We start from the raw sequence: 17561 nt of genomic DNA, 5'->3' as shown, positions 1-17561 counted from the left end.
TTCTGAAACTATTTCCCTATTAGCAGCATACACTCTTATACACTCATCTAAGTGACAGAAATTAATCACTTGTCAAAGAACAAAATACAGCATTATGATGCAAATCTATATACAAAACACATACACAGGAAAATTAAACCTAGGAGGGGTCAAATGATAAAATAATCTACCAATGTTTCTGATCTATTCTACCTTACAATAGAAGACCATTCACACACTCAGAGCTTTGTTTTCTCCATGTAATGAAAGTATCAGTCATTTTGGAACAAGAAAACATTCAAACAAGTCTGCCACTGTCTTGTGAGTCATAGATTAGTCATGGATACATAGTATAAATGGAATTACTAAATAATCTGATAGAAAGTGTCAAATATTTTATTGCACAGGCTTTGCTCAATGTTTCCATGCCTACAAGAGTTGAGATGATATTTTACAATGGTATGTTGGTAGGGTGAGGTGTGAATTAGACACCAGCACATGCAGTATTCTGCATGACTGAATCACTACCACTGGCATTATCAAACACCACCCAGCATTACCATGACGTAGCTCTCATCCCTTGCCTGCTCAGATCTTAATTTCAGTTCGGAAAGTCTGTTGCACATGTTCAGTGTGCTTGGCTGGGTGCCTCTTTGCTTTAATTGTCAGCATCCCATCATCACCCAGGGCGGAGGTCACAGAGGTGGGGTCCACATCATCTGGTAGCTGACATTTGTGTGTGAATGTGTTCATGACAGTTCCATCTGCAGCAAGCTGAAAATTTAAAAAAAAAATTGCTTTATATTTGTATTGAACCTGTGAGAACATGGTGCCTACTCCCACATGTGGACTGAGCCAACATGAAATTGTACGAGAAAAACAGAAATTACTGGAAAAGCTCAGCACTTCTGGCAGCTCCTGTGGAGAGGAAGCAGAGTTAATAATTCCTTAATAATGGAAGAAGAGTCACTGGATCTGAAACATTAACACTACTTTCTCTCCAGAAATGCTGCTAAACCTAACAGACAACAGGATATAAGAGCAAAATGAGGCCATTTAGCCAATGTGCTATATTTCCTCAAGGATATGACCTCATAAATGTATAGACTGTGATAATAATGTGCGGTAGGTTTCTTGTTGTGAGTACAAGAGCTGTCAATTTGTACTGATACTATTTTCAATGTCATAAAATAGTACTAGAGACATGACAGTCTTTAACACTTTAATTGCTTTAGTGTTAAATTAGACGTAGATTGTAGGCTAGATGCACAAATTAAATAATTTGACCACTTATTATTCCTAAATTAGCAGGAGAGATTCAGGGAAGAATGATAAAAGTGATACATGGACAAAGTGTGTGTTAAAGGGTTAATTTTCTCTTTCTGTAGCAGCACATTTTGGGAAAGCATATGTGGCAGCTCGCAACGTTCCGCCTATTAAACTTATCAGACAGATAATCATGGACGTCATCCCCAATTTCCCAGCTTGTGGTTTTGGCAATGAGCTTTGCACCACTTGTTCCAACATTTTCCAACAGGCAAAACATATCTATATTTCATTAAAGTAAAACAAAGGAGGAAAGAAGAGATGCTAATGGGGAATGTAAGTAGGTGAAAATGGGTTGGCTGTGCTGAAAGTAGTTGAGAGTGTGTTGCTGGAAAAGCACAGCAGGTCAGGCAGCATCCAGGGAGCAGGAAAACTGACGTTTCAGGCCAGAGCCCTTCATCAGAAATGGCCCCTGTGTTGAAAGTAGCCCGTGACATGACAGGACCTGGGGTTTTGGTGTGGGTAAAGGACATGGAAGAAGGTGTTGAAGTCGATATTGAGTCCTGAAGGCTACAGGCTTCCCTTCTGAAATATCCATCCCTTTGTCTGCCTACCTGACTTTCTCTCACTCTGGGCTCCATTTCCACCTATCGCTTACTTTTCACATCCCTGTTGCCTCCACCATTTGTCTTCAGTATATTGGCTACCATCAGTTCTGGACCTGAAATGTTAACTCTGTTTTCTCTCCAACAGATGCTGCCAGACCTGCTGAATTTTTATAGCAATTCATTTTAATCTACAGTTCATGTCAAATTTGGTTCTGGGCTGTGTTTTCTGTTCATAGTGACCTTACACAGTTGCTACAATAGCCTAGTTGATGCAGGACTAGATCCAGCAACTCAGTCTTAGCGAGTCCATATTCCCATAATGGCAAATTGGGAGATGGGACCTGGATTTTATTGTTTCTGGTGGGATGAGAGAGGTGTAACTGGAAGTGTGTGGTTTACCTCCTCCTGCCTGTGCCAATTGGTGAATGAAATATTGGACTGTTCAACACATAGGGGCACAATTTATGTTCAGATTGGAGATTCGTCACCCAATTATGCATCTAGGCCAGATATCAGCTGGGCGAAGGGCTAAGCCACAAACTGAAAGTCAGTCACTGCCACCAATTCAAAGAACCCTCTCCTTTCACTGTCTCCTTATTTGTGACGATAAACTAAACACAGTGAATAAATAAAGTCTAATAATAACCGGCGCTCCCACCTTTAGCAGCAGACTCTGCTGCTACATGTATCTATAGTCCTGCATGTAGGTCTTTTCAATCACGTAAGAGTTGCCTCCTCATAAGCAGAGTGAGTTACTCCCAAACATTTTCCCATCTGACTACCAAGAAATGGAGTGTGAGACAACAAGGTTGTGGTTAATTGGCTGCTTAACAAGCTCTATAGCTTGAAATAGTAAAGAGTTCATTTTTTTTCAAAATGCTAGATAAGCCTCTGATTTTGGCATCTTAACCTTCCTTAAATTCCCAGACTGGTTGATGGTGTTGGATTGCTGAGCTAACTGTATTTTATGGAATGTGAAGGGTTGGAATGGGAATAACCCAAGCTCTTTCATTAATGTAATTAGAGTCATAGAGTCATAGAGATGTACAGCATGGAAACAACCCTTCGGTCCAACTTGTCCATGCCGACCAGATATCCCAACCCAATCTAGTCCCTTTTTTTATTGGGCTGGGTGCTGGCAGGTGGGACTAGATCAGGAGGTGACAGGACTACCTAAATTTCATTTGATCTCAGCCTCACGCTTTGTGGTTGGTCAACATTTAATATCCTCAGTAAAACTGGGGCTGACTGTACATTAAATACTGTCTTGTTGATGTTGTTCATGTCCCAGGAATACATTTTTCAAATGTAGTAGGCCATAAGAAATAGGAACAGGAGTAGGCCATTTGGCCCTTTGAGATTCCTGCATCAGTCAATAGGATCATGGCTGATCCTTCATTCCTCATGTCCAATTTACTGCCTTTTCCTATAACCCTTGATTCCCTGACTGATCAAGAATCTATCTCAACCTTAAATATACACAAGATTCTGCCCCTTCAGCTCTCTGTGGCAAGGAGTTCCAAGGACTCGCAACCCTCTGAGAGAAGAAATTCATCCTCTTGTCAGTCGTAAATTGGCACTCCTTTATAAAATCCCTTCAGTGCAGAAAGAGGCCATTCAGCCCATTGAGTCAGCATTGATCCTCTGAAGAGCATCCCACCCACACCCACGCCCTCACCACCCCTATTCCACATTTCCCATGGTGAATCCACCTAGCCTGTTTCTCTCTGGACAATTTAGCATGGCCAATTCACCGAATCCACACATCTTTGGATTGTGGGAGGAAACCCGTAGCACCTGAATGAAATCCACGCAGACACAGGGAGAAAAGCAAACTCTACACCAACAGTCATCCAAGGGTGGGATCAAACCTGGGTCCCTGGCTCTGTGGGGCAGCAGTACTAGTCACTAAGTCACTGTGCCTGAGATTGTGCCACCTGGCCCTTGACTCTCCTATGAGGGGAGGTATCCTCTCAGCATTTACCCTGCCAAACCCCTTAAGAATCCTATATGTCTCAATGAGATTATCCCTCATTCTTCTAAATTCCAGTGGATAGAGTCCCTATCTGTCTAATCTTTGATCAAAAGACAATCACTTCATACCAAAGATCATGCGAGTGAACCTCTGAACTCTGCCTACACTGAAATCATATCTTTTCTTAAATAAGGGAAGCAAAATTGCTCACAGTATTCTAGATGTGGTCTCACTAGCACCTTGTACAGCTGCAGTAAGACTTCCCTACTCATACTCCAATCCCCTTGAAATGAGGACCAACATTCTATTAGCCTTCTCGATCACCTACTGCACCCAGATGGCTTTCTGGGTTTTGTGCACAAATATCCCCATGTGACATTTATGAGATTTCTTCAAACAATTTTATCTCTATAAATCAGTTGCTTGTTAGCCATCTCAGGTGGGGAGGAGGGGTGCTTATTGGTAAAGTTGCTGCACTAGTAATCAAGAATCCCAGGCTAAACAGTGAACTTTGAATTAAATATAAATCTGAAATAAAAACTAGTCTAATGATAACAATCTAATCATTGATTGTCATAAAAACCCAGATGATTCACTGTTGCCCTTTAGGGAAGGAAATCTACTGCCCTTACTTGGTCTGGCCTACATGGGACTCCAGACCTACAGCAAGGTGGTTGACTCTTCATTGCTATAGGTCTGGAGTCATAAATTTATTTTAAAAAAACACAACTACATTGGAACTGACAACCTGACAAACATGCAAAATAATTTTGAGAGTATCAAAATGTGATTGGGTGTTACAATTAGTGAGTTGAAGTACATGATCAATGTTCTGTGGTCCACTTTTGTTGCTTTCCACTGTTTTTAGAAGACTTGATGTCCTCTTAAGCAAGAGAGGAGCAGAGTAGAAATGTGAAGTGGTGTTGTGATGTACATTTCTTAGCTGTAAAACTGGAAGACTGGTACAAATTGGAGAGGCAAAGTGAGACAGTTGTAAGTCTTCTCAAGAAGGTTTATCACATGTAAAGGATATGGGAGAAACCGTGGCATAATTTCAGGATTTGAATAGTGGGAGGCACATCCCAAGAGAGAAAAATGTCTCACCAGTTGTGTATCCATCCAGCTTTCCGATTACTCTGGTGGCATTTGTTTTTGGCTGGGAATACTAGCACACAGCAGAGCTCGTAAGTAAGGGCATGACTTTGGCAGCTAAAATGCTCTTTGAGAAGACTGAGCAATAGGGCATTGGGACTTCACCCCCTGCTCCAAAACTCAAGTCTATGAGTGTTGCACCTTCCTTTACCTCACAGCATATTCCCTCCAAGAGATAGACTCTTTATTGCACAACCTTTCAGCACCTCCTGGTTGGTGTCTGGTCCGATTCAGTGCAAGTATGGAATCACTAGGAGCTGGGCTTAGTCTGAAAACGTGGAGTAGAGTACTGGGCCAGAGTGAAGCATTGAGGCAGATTAGACCTTTATCGATACAGCACAGAGAAGATCTTGTAGATGTTGGCAGGATGGCAGCATTATCTTCTGTTTTGTATAAAATGAGAAGATGATGAAAGACCTCTGAAACCAATTTTTATGAAGCATTGTCATTTTTTTGGAATGCAGCAACTTTTGATGACCTGGAATGTACTACCTGAAAGAGCAGTGAATATAGATTCAATCGTAATGGTCAAAAAGGGAGTTGGATAAATACTTGACAGGGGAATGCAGTTAATTCTTTCAAGATCTGGCATGGCCATGATGGCTCAAAATGGCCGCCTTCTGTGCCATATCCCTGATTTTGATATTTGTGGAAAATAAATCACTAATTCAGCTGAAAATAGCTTTGGATCTGTTTAGAATTTGCAATTGTTAGAATGAAATCGAGTATTGAGACTGATCTTGGTGTATTTGTTGCTGGGATAAAGAGTTGAGATTGAGCAAGTTTAGACCTTAAGTGGCAGTGAGCTGAGTGTCAGAGTTATTTGTAGAAGTGATAAAATCCAGCTCACCTGTCTTTCATTTGTAAAAGAGAGAAAGCACATGCCCCAGTTGAGTCCAAGATCTGACTAAGATTGTTTAAAACCTACAGTAAATCAAATTAATTTCAGGAGGTCTAATGTGGGATGTGGAGAAATTTTCACTATGGACAACTTTTCACCATGCCATGTACCAGTGCGGACTAATAGTATTTTAGGGATGAGGTGGAACTGGAAGCACACTCATCCCTAGGCAGAATCCTGTGCCGGTGATGGGGGACTTAACCAACAAATAATTGGAGCCGCAGTACAAAAATCTTAAATTTTAGTCCAGTCATGAACAAAATGATGACTTTTTTTTTGCAAAACAATCTCTGTTTCCTAATGCAATCCGCAATAGCTGTCCAACTTGGGAAATTAAATCATTCGATTGAGTGAGCCGGTGACACCCCAAGTCACTTCTCTCTGGGGCCACCTGTATTAAGTGCTAATCAGGCTCTCGATAGGCCTCTGGGACTTTCTCTGGAGTTAGGAGCCCTGTAGGCCTGCTGCTGTGCTTAAATCTATTCCTGAAGGTTTCCATACACGATTTCCCCCAAATTCCAGCCAGTAATTTGACAACATTCCCACTCTCATGCTTACCCTATGCCAACTGAAAAGAAAAAAGCCTCATTAATCAATTCTGTGATGCTTGACTGTCAGCCAAACTGCCTCTGTCTCCCTCTATTTCCAATATTTTTATATCAGTTAAAAAGAGACGTTGAAAGTATATAACAAAAGAAACATGATCTGTGTAACGTCGCACACACTGGTTTCTTAGAGATTGCTCTTCAATTATGTGAGAAATTCCAGGCTAATCCTGCAGGCTTGGCAACATCAGGTCCGAGGGGCTGTATCCTGCCCACTGAGGAGATGTTGGTGACTTCTGTTGGAATGGCACCCACCCAAGGGCCAGCACCAAAGCCACTGGTAAAAGATGGCAGGAGAGGATTTGGGATGTGGTCGTGGGAAGTGCAGCAAGAGCTGCGGGCAGCTCCAGATGGATTCCCCGGCTCCTTCCCAACGCTGGGTCCTTCAGTTTAGATTAGAGTGGTGCTGGAAAAGCACAGCAGTTCAGGCAGCATCCGAGGAGCAGTAAAATCGACATTTCAGGCAACAGCCCTTCATCAGGAATACAGGCAGAGAGCCTGAAGGGTGGAAAGATAAATGAGAGGAGGGTGGGGGTGGGGAGAAAGTAGCATAGAGTACAATAGGTGAGTGGGGGAGGGGATGAAGGTGATAGGTCAGGGAGGAGGGTGGAGTGGATAGGTGGAAAGGAAGATAGACAGGTAAGACAAGTCATGGGGACAGTGCTGAGCAGGAAGTTTGGATCTGGGGTGAGGTGGGGGAAGGGGAAATGAGGAAACTGGTGAAGTCCACATTGATGCCCTGGGGTTGAATCCCTGCTGGGTCCTACAGTCTGACACTGAGCATCATTGAACAAAGTATTCCCAATTGATACTGTTCTGATCAGAAAGCATGCCAGGGTTTGCCTGTTATGCATGTTGCATGGCAACCCCCTGTTGGGTCAAGACCAGTGGCAGCACCAAGTTCCTACGTGAGAGCATAAATGGGCACAGGGCACAAAGACCATCCATGTGCCTTTTTGCCTTGGGCTGAATTGAGGTGGAAGCTTGAAGTTGGCAGTGTCCTCCTGCCCATCCCCCTCAGCACAAACCCAGCACAGGAGGGAACAGGAATCTGTCCTCTGAGTCAGAAGTGAAGTCCCAAACCCAGACATGAGCACAAAATTTAAGCTGATATTCCAGTGCAGCGTTGAGGGAGTACTGTGCTGTTGGTGACACCATCTTTTGGATGGGACATTAAACAGGTGTTGTAATAGCAAACATTACACAATTTTGAACAATAGTAAGCAGAGTCCTGGGCCAATATTTCTCTGATAGTGAACATCATCATACAGAATGGATTATTTAGTAATGATCATGCTTGTGTTTGAAGGAATTTGCTGTGTACAAATTGATTGCTGTTTTTCCTGCGTTGTTACAGGAAATGCACTTCAATAGTCCGTTGTTGGCTGGAGAGTGCTTTGAGGGGTCATGACAGATGCTGTATAAATGCAAGTCTTTCTTTTTATAGATGATAAGAATCTTTCAGCAATCTTCTTTGAACTGAAGGAAAATTGTACTTATGACCAGAAGGCTTTGATATGGTGCTTTGGAGATGTTCAATTGTATGCTCGACCGTACAAGTTACAAGGCGAAAGTGAAGTGTGGTGCTGGTAAAGCACAGCAGGTCAGGCAGCATCTGAGGAGCAGGAGAGTCGACATTTCGGGCAAAAGCCTTTCATCAGTATGAGCAATCATTCCTAATGAAGGGCTTTTACCTGAAACATCGATTTTCCTGCTCCTCGGATGCTGCCTGACCTGCTGTGCTTTTCCAGCACCACATTGTCGATGTGCAAATTACAAATCGAGGCTTGATGATGGTGCCTTACCTTTTCAGCATGAACTTCAATCTGATTATTAGAGGTGGTAACAATAATATCTTCAGGTGAGAAGTCACTCACATCTACTGTGAACTGGTAATTGTCTCCCATGGTCTTTACATTTCCAGTATTTCCTGGGCGGCCTATTTTGGGGTAAAACACATTGAACAATCCCATCAGCTATGTTTGTATTTGGCAATGTCTGTAATGTATGCTATTGCATAAGTTGGAGAGTTGGACGGTTTCCATTCTAATTGGATGCAGTCCTATGCAGATGCTTAGTCATTGAAAATTAATGCTTGAGTCAATTCTATATAAGTGCGATGATAAGCCAAGCTGACACTCTGGTATCTAACATGTGAAAGATATCTACAGCAATATGTTAAAATGCATGAGTCATTATCGTGCCCAGACACTTTTAATTCAAAAGCAGCAGAGTGACCTTTTCTATCCTATTAACATTCCAGCTGCAGGCTTATTATGGGCCGCCACAGTTCTCAATCTGATGAAGCAGTATGCCAAGAAGTGAGTAGGGAGTTACATTTGGAATATGAGTTATCCAGATCTTATTCAGGAGCCTTTAATGGAGTCTGTCATGCTATAGAGATAAGATGTAGACAAACAATGCAGAAAATTAAACAAGGTCGAGCAGAACTATTTTATAATGAGGTCTGGTCAATTACAAACTGTTTTCTTTGTAACATATTTATATTTACTTGTTCCTAGTTTCTCCCAGTTTCTCATTATCTTCTTCATTATCTCTCTTTGGATATTTTAATATATATTTTTTATGTTTTTTTTAAACTTCATAGCCCCCACCCTCCTTTTCTGAAAATAGTTAAGTGTGGTTGGACAGATGCTGGCAAACTTAGAACATCTCACCAAAGTGACCATTCTTGAATAAACCTCAACGTTTCGATATTGAAATGTGATGCTGATCTCATCTGACTCTTGATCAGCCAGTCCACAATGTACTCCTCCACTAGGGTCATTAGAAAGAGATCGGGGAAGAAATTTTGACTGATTTTCCCTAAACCCCATGCATTTGCCCATCACTCGCTGAAGAAAAGGATGCTAATTGTAATAATTCCATCACCAACCATGTGATTGGCTAACAACCCATGAGGAGATCTGGTGATAAAATGACGACTGTCCCTGCCTCTGAGTCAGACACTCGGGATTGAAGAGCCCTTCCAATTCTTGATGACCAAGGGAGATGTATTCATAACAAGTAGTATCAAGTTGTACGTCCTTCCAGTGTCAATGGCAGGATGAGCAAGAGAGATTCCTGGTCAATCATGTGATAGTAAGAAAATCTGAACCTCTACTGTCACTACTTATAGCTCCATCTATGGAAAAGTACATTGTCATAGCATCTTGGAATTCTTGGGGGGACAGTGTTATGACCAGATCCCATTTCCCTAAATTATTACAATTCTAGATGGGATATCCCAAATTGTCAAGATCCCATAGGAGGAGGGATAAACTGTCTCCCCCTTTTTATTCACTCGATTCCTTAGCTGGTCACAACAAAGTTAACTTTAAAAGGTCCCTTCCTTGTGAATGCATTCCTCCCAGACCAAATCAATTCATGGTTTAAAAGGAGCCACCTTAACCAGGCTTTCTTAAGTTAACAAAAGAATGAGTTTATTACTTATTAAAATGCAGGAAGAAATAACAATGCAACAGTTTAGAATATGCACAGTTTAGGAATAAGAAGTGACTCCAAATAATGATAACATTTTAAAAAATGATATACAACTTAGTCCCTGTGTCATTTGTGAAAGGTGGATAGGAAAATGCTGCAGCCATCACAATGGATGTACTAGTAGCATTTGAGTAGTTACCTGTAGTTACCATTTGGCAGTCAATCTGAGATTCTTGACCTTGCAGGTTGATTGAGATTCTTTTGTCCTTGTTCCTTTCAGCAGTGGCTGGCTGGCAGCACTCAAGAGAGATTATTTTCCCTTTCTGTACCTTCAGTTCAGAGGTGTTTAATGGGCTGTTCTCAAAACTGTGACCTTCACAGCACACTCATCCACACACTAGGATGCCAGGCCACTAATAAACACAGACCAGAAGTGACACCCTTATTCCTGAGTATTCTTGAAAGGGAAGACCCAAACCATGTTTCTCAACCAGAGTGCTGTCCTTACTCCCACCATGTTCACTGTCTGAGATAACTCTCAGTGATGGTAGTTCAGTTTGTAGCACATTTCTCCCTTTTAAATGCATCTCTTTGAAGCTTCCTTGGTACCCATAGGTGTGACATTCCATGGTATCTCTCCAGGCAGCCACTGAATTTACATCCACCATCATTTTATCTGTGTTGTCTTCTTTGTGAAAAAAAAGCAAGCTGGAATTAAAGCAAGACATGTCCATTGCTGATCAAAGGCCATGATCCACAGACATGACAACGACGTATTCCATTAGCTGTATGGCCAATGTGGATCAGATTGCTGCTGACAGTGTGCGGTTTGATCTCTTTTCTGGTTGGGATAGATTTGGGGCTTACATGTGGTGGAGGTCATGGCGCTGTGTGGGTCAGACCTCCATTCAGGCAGAAAATAGAAGATGAACACACCTGAGGTTGAACTAGATGGTGCCTTGCTGTTCTGTGTGAACACGGTGACTCACACACTCAACCCTGACGGCTGCTCCCTTTTTCTCAGTGTATTTAATTTTTAAAATCATATTTACTTCATGCTAGTACCTTTATCCGTGTGGACATCTGTGCACAAAAGACACTGAGCAACTTCTGAACTCTAGGGATTTTGTATTAGATTAGATTACTTACAGCGTGGAAACAGGCCCTTCGGCCCAACAAGTCCACACCCACCCTCCGAAGCGCAAACCACCCATACCCCTACATTTACCCCTTCACCTAACACTACGGGCAATTTAGCATGAGCAATTCACCTGACCTGTACATCTTTGGACTGTGGGAGGAAACTGGACCCGGAGGAAACCCACGCAGACACGGGGAGAATGTGCAAACTCCACACAGTCAGTCGCCTGAGGTTATTCAATCTTTATACATATTGTAATCTATGACCTTGATAATCAGAGCACTAACTTTATCGATCAGCAACGTAGATTGAAACTCATTGTACTGGTCAAGTATCTCAACTTTTGAAATACACTTGAGATTTTCAAATTGTTTTACAATGATGTGTTACTAAAAAGTTTAGCATATTGTCATGGTTTCTACAAGTACAGATTAAGGAAGATGTTTGTAGGTCAATATGCAATTTTTACACTTGGCTATTGGAAGGATAAACATCTGACTGTGTTATATAGAGTAACATTTAAGTGTAATTGCAGTCAAGCATCCCTCCAAACAAGAAATGTAGTAAAACAAATTAAGTAATTTTTCAGGCTTTGCATATTCACTGGCATCCACAGTCCCACAAAAAAAAGTTTCAAAACAAGCATTTTAAAATGGCTAACATTTTAAACTTTGGAATGTCAGCCCAAGGTTGAAACAGTAATGCAGAACTAAAATTCACTCCCACAGTCAGTGTACCAAATTAACTCAGGGCGGTCGGAAGGTTTTGATCCTAAGATTTTTTCTCTGTCCTTTCTCAATCTGCTGCTCTACTATGGGACTTCTTTGTTTATTAGATGTTGACTAGTTTTGTACCTTAGTTAGTTTCCTGCCCCATGATTAACATACAAAAGTAGAATTTATTCTTATTCTATTGTCACTTCTACATGTCTTGATATATACCCTGTATGAACTTAAATACAGATGCATAACCACACATTCAGTTAAATGCACACTTCCAAAATAAGCTAATGTATGGACATCATTTCAAAGTATAAATTATTTTAATTTAAATTTTGCAGAATACTTTCATTTAACTTTATCTTCCTCACTTGCATTTTTATCTTTACTTCAAAGTATTTAAGCTGTGTTTAATTATAATTGCCTGGGGAATATCATTGCACTCTTGGTCACAATGACTTGATTTTTCTGAGATTTGTTGATCATTACTTTCTGTTTTTGTGGAATTAGATTGATTCTCTGTGTGAATTATTTTCAGATGCCAGACACAGCATCACCTTAAATAATCAAACGAGGAGACCCATTCAATTTCTGGTGTTGATAACTGTCAGTACAGGTATTCATTGCTCTTGACAGATTGCACTTACCTGAATATCCAAGTTGCTCACTCCGGGGCCTCAAGAAGCTTCCATGGAGGATTGAGGACTTCTCAAACTCGTCCCCAAAGAGACCTCTTGATTTATCCATGCACTGATCCAAACCTGGACCCAAAGAAGAAGAGGAGGAAGTGGTGTTCTGATGAAAGCAACGCTCAGATCTGAAAGCAGTCGAGGATTTTACACTCATGGAAGGCAGATAAACTTTAAATCTCAAAACTCAATTTCACCAGCTCCTTTCTCGCAACCCTGGATGGCCAGGAAATATTGGATATGCTTCCAAAGACCAAGTCGTCTTTTGTGCTCTGATTGTATTCTCCTCAGCTTTTATACAGACTCCTGCCAATGCGTCTGACTGCCAAAGTCAAATTTTGATGTTAAATTTAGCTCTGGCCACATCAGGCATGCAGTTGTGAAAATTCTAACAGATGAAAAGGTCGTCAGAGTCCTCCAAACAAATGGAGTGATCAGGAATGTGTTCTCATAGCAAACATTCCAGCTCAGTTTGATGGAGAACTTAAAAAAGCAATTGGTCTCCCAGCACTGCAATTCTTGTTAAAGCTGCAGCTCTACTGTCCTGATACTGGAAAAAAAGCTTTATTTAGACTTGAAGTGCTGGTTTGGGAACAATTGTAAGGATTCAAGTGACATTTTGAACATAAATGATTGTGTATTGAGTTAATGAAGAAACAATTCAATTCATTCAAACAGTCCCTACAAAAGTCAGCAGAATGTAAAACATCTGGTTGTTTTGACCTGGATGTTTTACAAATGGTCAGAAACTTTATCATTTCCAGTAAGCTCATGCTTAAAGCAATCAAACACTGGAAAATTAATGTAATATCTTTCAGAAGTTGGATTTGAACTTGGAGCTTAATGTCTGAAGATATGTTAAAAATGTGTTATAATTGGGGTTATGGATCCTGACTTGTGTAAAGCTGGATCTGAATATTCTGATCATCGTGGCTCATGCTTAGAAAGCAGGGATACAGAGAGAGTTCACTGTTAAGGAAACACAGCTTTTTTTATGAAGCAGAAGCAGGAAAAATGGTTGGATATTGGGTAACAAGACTTCTCTTCAAACTTACTTCTTCACACCAGGTCTGGTTAAATGGGGAAGATTAAGTTAATGAAAATGGAAGTGGCAGTGTGCATGCTGTCTGTGACAATTTAAGACAATCTGAACTAGTGATTGTGAATGAACCAGTGATTTGATGAGATGACACAATCTCCTGTACTGTTGGAGGTATAGGATAAGAAACTTGAAGAAAAATATAAGATCAAAATAAAATGCGCAACAGCATTCAAAGCATTTTCAATTTATTAACCTATCTGATTGGACTTTAATGAAGCATTGATTTTGAATATGCCAATATACAGCCTTCAGGATGCAGTGACTTGATAACAAGAGGGTAAGGAGTAGGGTCAGACTGAGCTTTACTTTCTCCTTAGTAGAAATTGGTGATCTAATAAGGGTTTGGTTTATTGGCTTCGTATTACCACAGTAAGAAGGGGCAGTGAAGATATGTGAAGAAGGTCACCCCAGTGCAGGGCAAAGCTGCTGAAACTAAAGTTGTTCTTTGCTGCTGACTAGACAGTCCATTGTTGTTCAATGGAAGTTGTGAACAAGGCTTGTTAGAGAGCACACAAAAACAGTGATCCAGATAGTGGTGGTGAAATTTGGCTTCAGCATTTGTGTAAAACCGGCTGAAGAAGAGTCTTACTGGACTCAAAACATTAACCCTGTTTCTCTCTCCACCAGTCCTACCAGACCCTGCTGAGTTTCTTCAGCATTTTCACTTTTTGTTTCAGATCTTCAGCATCTTCAGTATGTTGCTTTTGTGAAAAATGGGTCAACACGGTCGTCACAACCAGAACTGAAATCTTTTTGAACTCTGACAGACCAGATCACAGTAGAGGATGGCATATTATTAAGGGGAGCAAGGGTGATTGTCCTGAACAAAGGTTGCTGCCAGATACTGGCTATGCTGTAGTAGGGTCCTCTTTTGGTTTCCAAAATGAAGATATTGGTGAGGAAGTTACGTCTGGTGGCCAGAACTGGATGCAGAGTCAAGATTAAGTGGTGCTGGAAAAGCATAACAGGTCAGGCAGCATCTGAGGAGCAGGAAAATGGATGTTTCATGCAAAAGCCCTTCATCAGGAATGAGGCCTCATTCCTGATGAAGGGCTTTTGCCCAAAACATCGACTTCTGCTCCTTGGATGCTGCCTGACCTGCTGTGCTTTTCCAGCACCACTCTAATCTAGACTCTGATCTCCAGCATCTGCAGGACACTCATTTTTGCCCAGGACTGAATGGAGACGTAGCTGCGTTGGTGAGGCAGTGGTCAGAAGTGCCAACAAGGACAGAAATTATAACAGCTCCCCCACATTCGTGGGAATGACCAGGTAAGCCCTGGACATTCTTACATATTGACTATCCAGGGGTCATTTCATGGACTCCATGTTCTTAGTCATTGTGTATGCCCACTCAAAGTGACTGGACATGCATAGAGTTCATTCATCAAACATGGGGATGATTACAGAAAACTGCACACATCTTTTCTAGTACACAGACTCTCAGAAGTATTGGTCATAGACAACAGGCATCTGTAGTATGTGCTTTTATCAAATATTGGTGGTTGTGAATTGGTAGCCTATTTTACTTATTCATTTAAATTCATTTCCATTGACTTTACTTAATGACATTGGTGAGGCATTTGCCATTTTAATGGTATCCACACCATGTAGATATACTAACCCTGATTTTTCTTTCATAATGATAGCTAACTTTCAGAAATAATTTGTCACAATAATGCTACCTAACAATACAGTATTAAGATTCACACCCATCGCCTTTCTTGACACCATAATGGTTGACATAATTATAGAACCAAGAAATACTGAAAGTTGAAGTCAAACAAACTTATGGTGTTTATTATAAAGAGTAAAAGAAAGGAAAAATGGCCTTGTTATTGAGCTGTGAAGTAGGACTTCTTGACTGGGGACCTCAAGTCTGGACTTTATTGGCTTCTGGATAATGGAGAGGAGATGCAATAAATCTAAAATTTTTTAATAACAATTGGAATGTGAATCACTCAAGAATGCTTCTACTGAAATGGCTAATTACCGGTATATGCTATTCTAATACTCCAACAATACCTAATATTTATATAGCACCTTCAACATAATAAAAAGTCCCAAAGATTTTCACAAGAACATTACAAAATGAACTCTGGTTCTGGCCACATAAGGAGATACTGTAGTAGGACAGGTGACCAATAGCATGGTCGAAGAGGCAAGTTTTAAGGAATACAAGTAAACAGAAACAAAGGGGTAAAAAGGCTTAGGGACAGGATTTCAGAGCAAAGGAATTTGGAAACTGGAGGCATGGCCACCAACGACGAAGTGATTAAGGCTATGGCATCAAAAGACCAGAATTAGAAGATTGAGATACATCGGGGAGTACTGGGGATGGAAGAGATTACAGAGATAGAAGGGAACCAGAACTTGGAGAAAGTTGGAATCCAGAATTAGAATTTAAAAATCAAGCTATTGTTTGACTGAAACCAATGTAGGTCAGTGAACTTGGCTTCATAGGGAATGCTGTAAGAAATCACTGTATTTAACATAATGTAAAGAACTTTATTGAATACAATAGAAATAATTTTCTGTCTCTCCCATGAAGAGAATTTCCATCGTGGTTACTGGATTGGCAAACACAGTTCAGCATAGACCTGTAGCACTCTCCAAGGACATATTTCTAATGTAGGCTTTTAAAAAAGCTATTCCTAATACTGATAACATTCTTTTTCATGACCCATAAATCAACCAACTTTTGAGTGAAGATTAAACAGTGTATCCTAGCAAGTGATTAGCCTTAAGGTGACTACATAGGTTTCAGAAGGAAGTAAGTGGGTTTAACTTGAGTACCTGTTCCTTGGGTTTGGGTAAATGGGGTTGAACAAGAGGCTGACATGGGCATCCAACATCTTCTAGAAATGAAATGCCTGAGAGTGAGCCTTCCAGCTTTCTATAACAGGAAGTACCATGTCAGGTTGGTGGAAGGGGTAAAGGTGTGGGTAAGATACCAAGGCAGGAATGGAGTTATTGTCCAGAGAGGTTGTATTCAAGAGAGGTTCTACTTAATACACACTATGCACAGAACTAGGAGGGATCTTATTTCTATTCATCAAAGATGTTAATCAGTTATACCTATGGATGAACTAGACATTGAGCCAGAAATTAATTTATAAAACTACAAATCTCGATGAAGACCATCCAAGTCAAGACACAAGACTTCAGCAAGGTACAAATGACCTGACATGTACACTTTCAGGGAGAGACCTTCTGACAGATTGAATTTATGGTGTCTGAGTCTTGGGGGGCAGAAAGGATAGCATCTAAATGTGAATGTAACAAATATAGATGAAGACCTGGGAGGAGGAGATGTAGTGTTCAGTTGGTAAGGGTTAATATCTGGAACTGTCCGATGTTGGTAATGTAAGAGAAGACGCGATTGAGAGACTTGGAGGGAAAATGATCGTGAATTCAACAAAATTAAACATACTTATGTAATGTACACAGTTCCTTAATATATAATAAACTAGCTATTAGTGAGTTTTGAGAAGATTTGTAGCTCAGGTTGAGGTTCTGGATGTAGGTTTGCTCACTGAGCTGGAAGGTTCATTTTTAGACATTTCATCACCGTACTAGGTAACATCTTCAGTAAGCCTCCAGATGAAACACTGGTGATGTAGCCCACTTTCTATTTATATGTTTGGATTTCCTTGGGTTGGTGATGTCATTTCCTGTGGTGATGTCATTTCCTATGGTGGCCTAATTTCTGGTTCTTTTTATCAGGGGGTGATAAATGGGATCCAAGTCAATGTGTTTGTTGATAGCGTTCTGGGTGGGATGCCATGTTTCTAGGAATTCTCATGCATATCTCTGTTTGGCTTGTCCTAGGATGGATGTGTTGTCTCAGTCGAAGTGGTGTCCTTCCTCATCCGTATGTAAGAAGGACAAGCCAAATAGACACATGCATGAGAATTCCTCGAAGCATGGCATTCCAACAGGAACTCTATCATCAAACACATTGACTTGGATCCCATTTA

General features: G+C 40.8%; 1 protein-coding gene across 1 annotated transcript; it reads right to left on the bottom strand.

Annotated features, from left to right (window-relative positions):
- Positions 1 to 359: 359 nt before the first annotated feature.
- Positions 360 to 12780, bottom strand: hspb7 (heat shock protein family, member 7 (cardiovascular)). The gene is made up of 3 exons (XM_072586559.1): positions 12438 to 12780; positions 8292 to 8425; positions 360 to 753 (listed from the first exon to the last, which is right to left on the bottom strand). Exons 1-3 carry the CDS (start codon positions 12634 to 12636, stop codon positions 568 to 570), a joined length of 519 nt encoding a protein of 172 aa, XP_072442660.1. The 5' UTR covers positions 12637 to 12780; the 3' UTR covers positions 360 to 567.
- Positions 12781 to 17561: the final 4781 nt, after the last annotated feature.

This window comes from Chiloscyllium punctatum, chromosome 16, assembly GCF_047496795.1.
Source record: "Chiloscyllium punctatum isolate Juve2018m chromosome 16, sChiPun1.3, whole genome shotgun sequence".
In the NCBI taxonomy this organism is placed as follows: domain Eukaryota; kingdom Metazoa; phylum Chordata; class Chondrichthyes; order Orectolobiformes; family Hemiscylliidae; genus Chiloscyllium; species Chiloscyllium punctatum.
The sequence above is the reverse complement of the archived record's forward strand: the minus strand, read 5'-3'. Positions and strand labels throughout refer to the sequence as shown.

What these genes read in the sequence shown, in the direction of transcription:
- hspb7 (XM_072586559.1), bottom strand. Translation starts at nt 12,636, where the DNA reads ATGAGTGTAAAATCCTCGACTGCTTTCAGATCTGAGCGTTGCTTTCAT. An exon ending in TGAGCAACTTGGATATTCAG is followed by an intron (nt 8,426 to 12,437) that starts GTAAGTGCAATC and finishes ACCCCAAAATAG; the next exon opens with GCCGCCCAGGAAATACTGGA. An exon ending in TTGAAGTTCATGCTGAAAAG is followed by an intron (nt 754 to 8,291) that starts GTAAGGCACCAT and finishes TTAAATTTTCAG; the next exon opens with CTTGCTGCAGATGGAACTGT.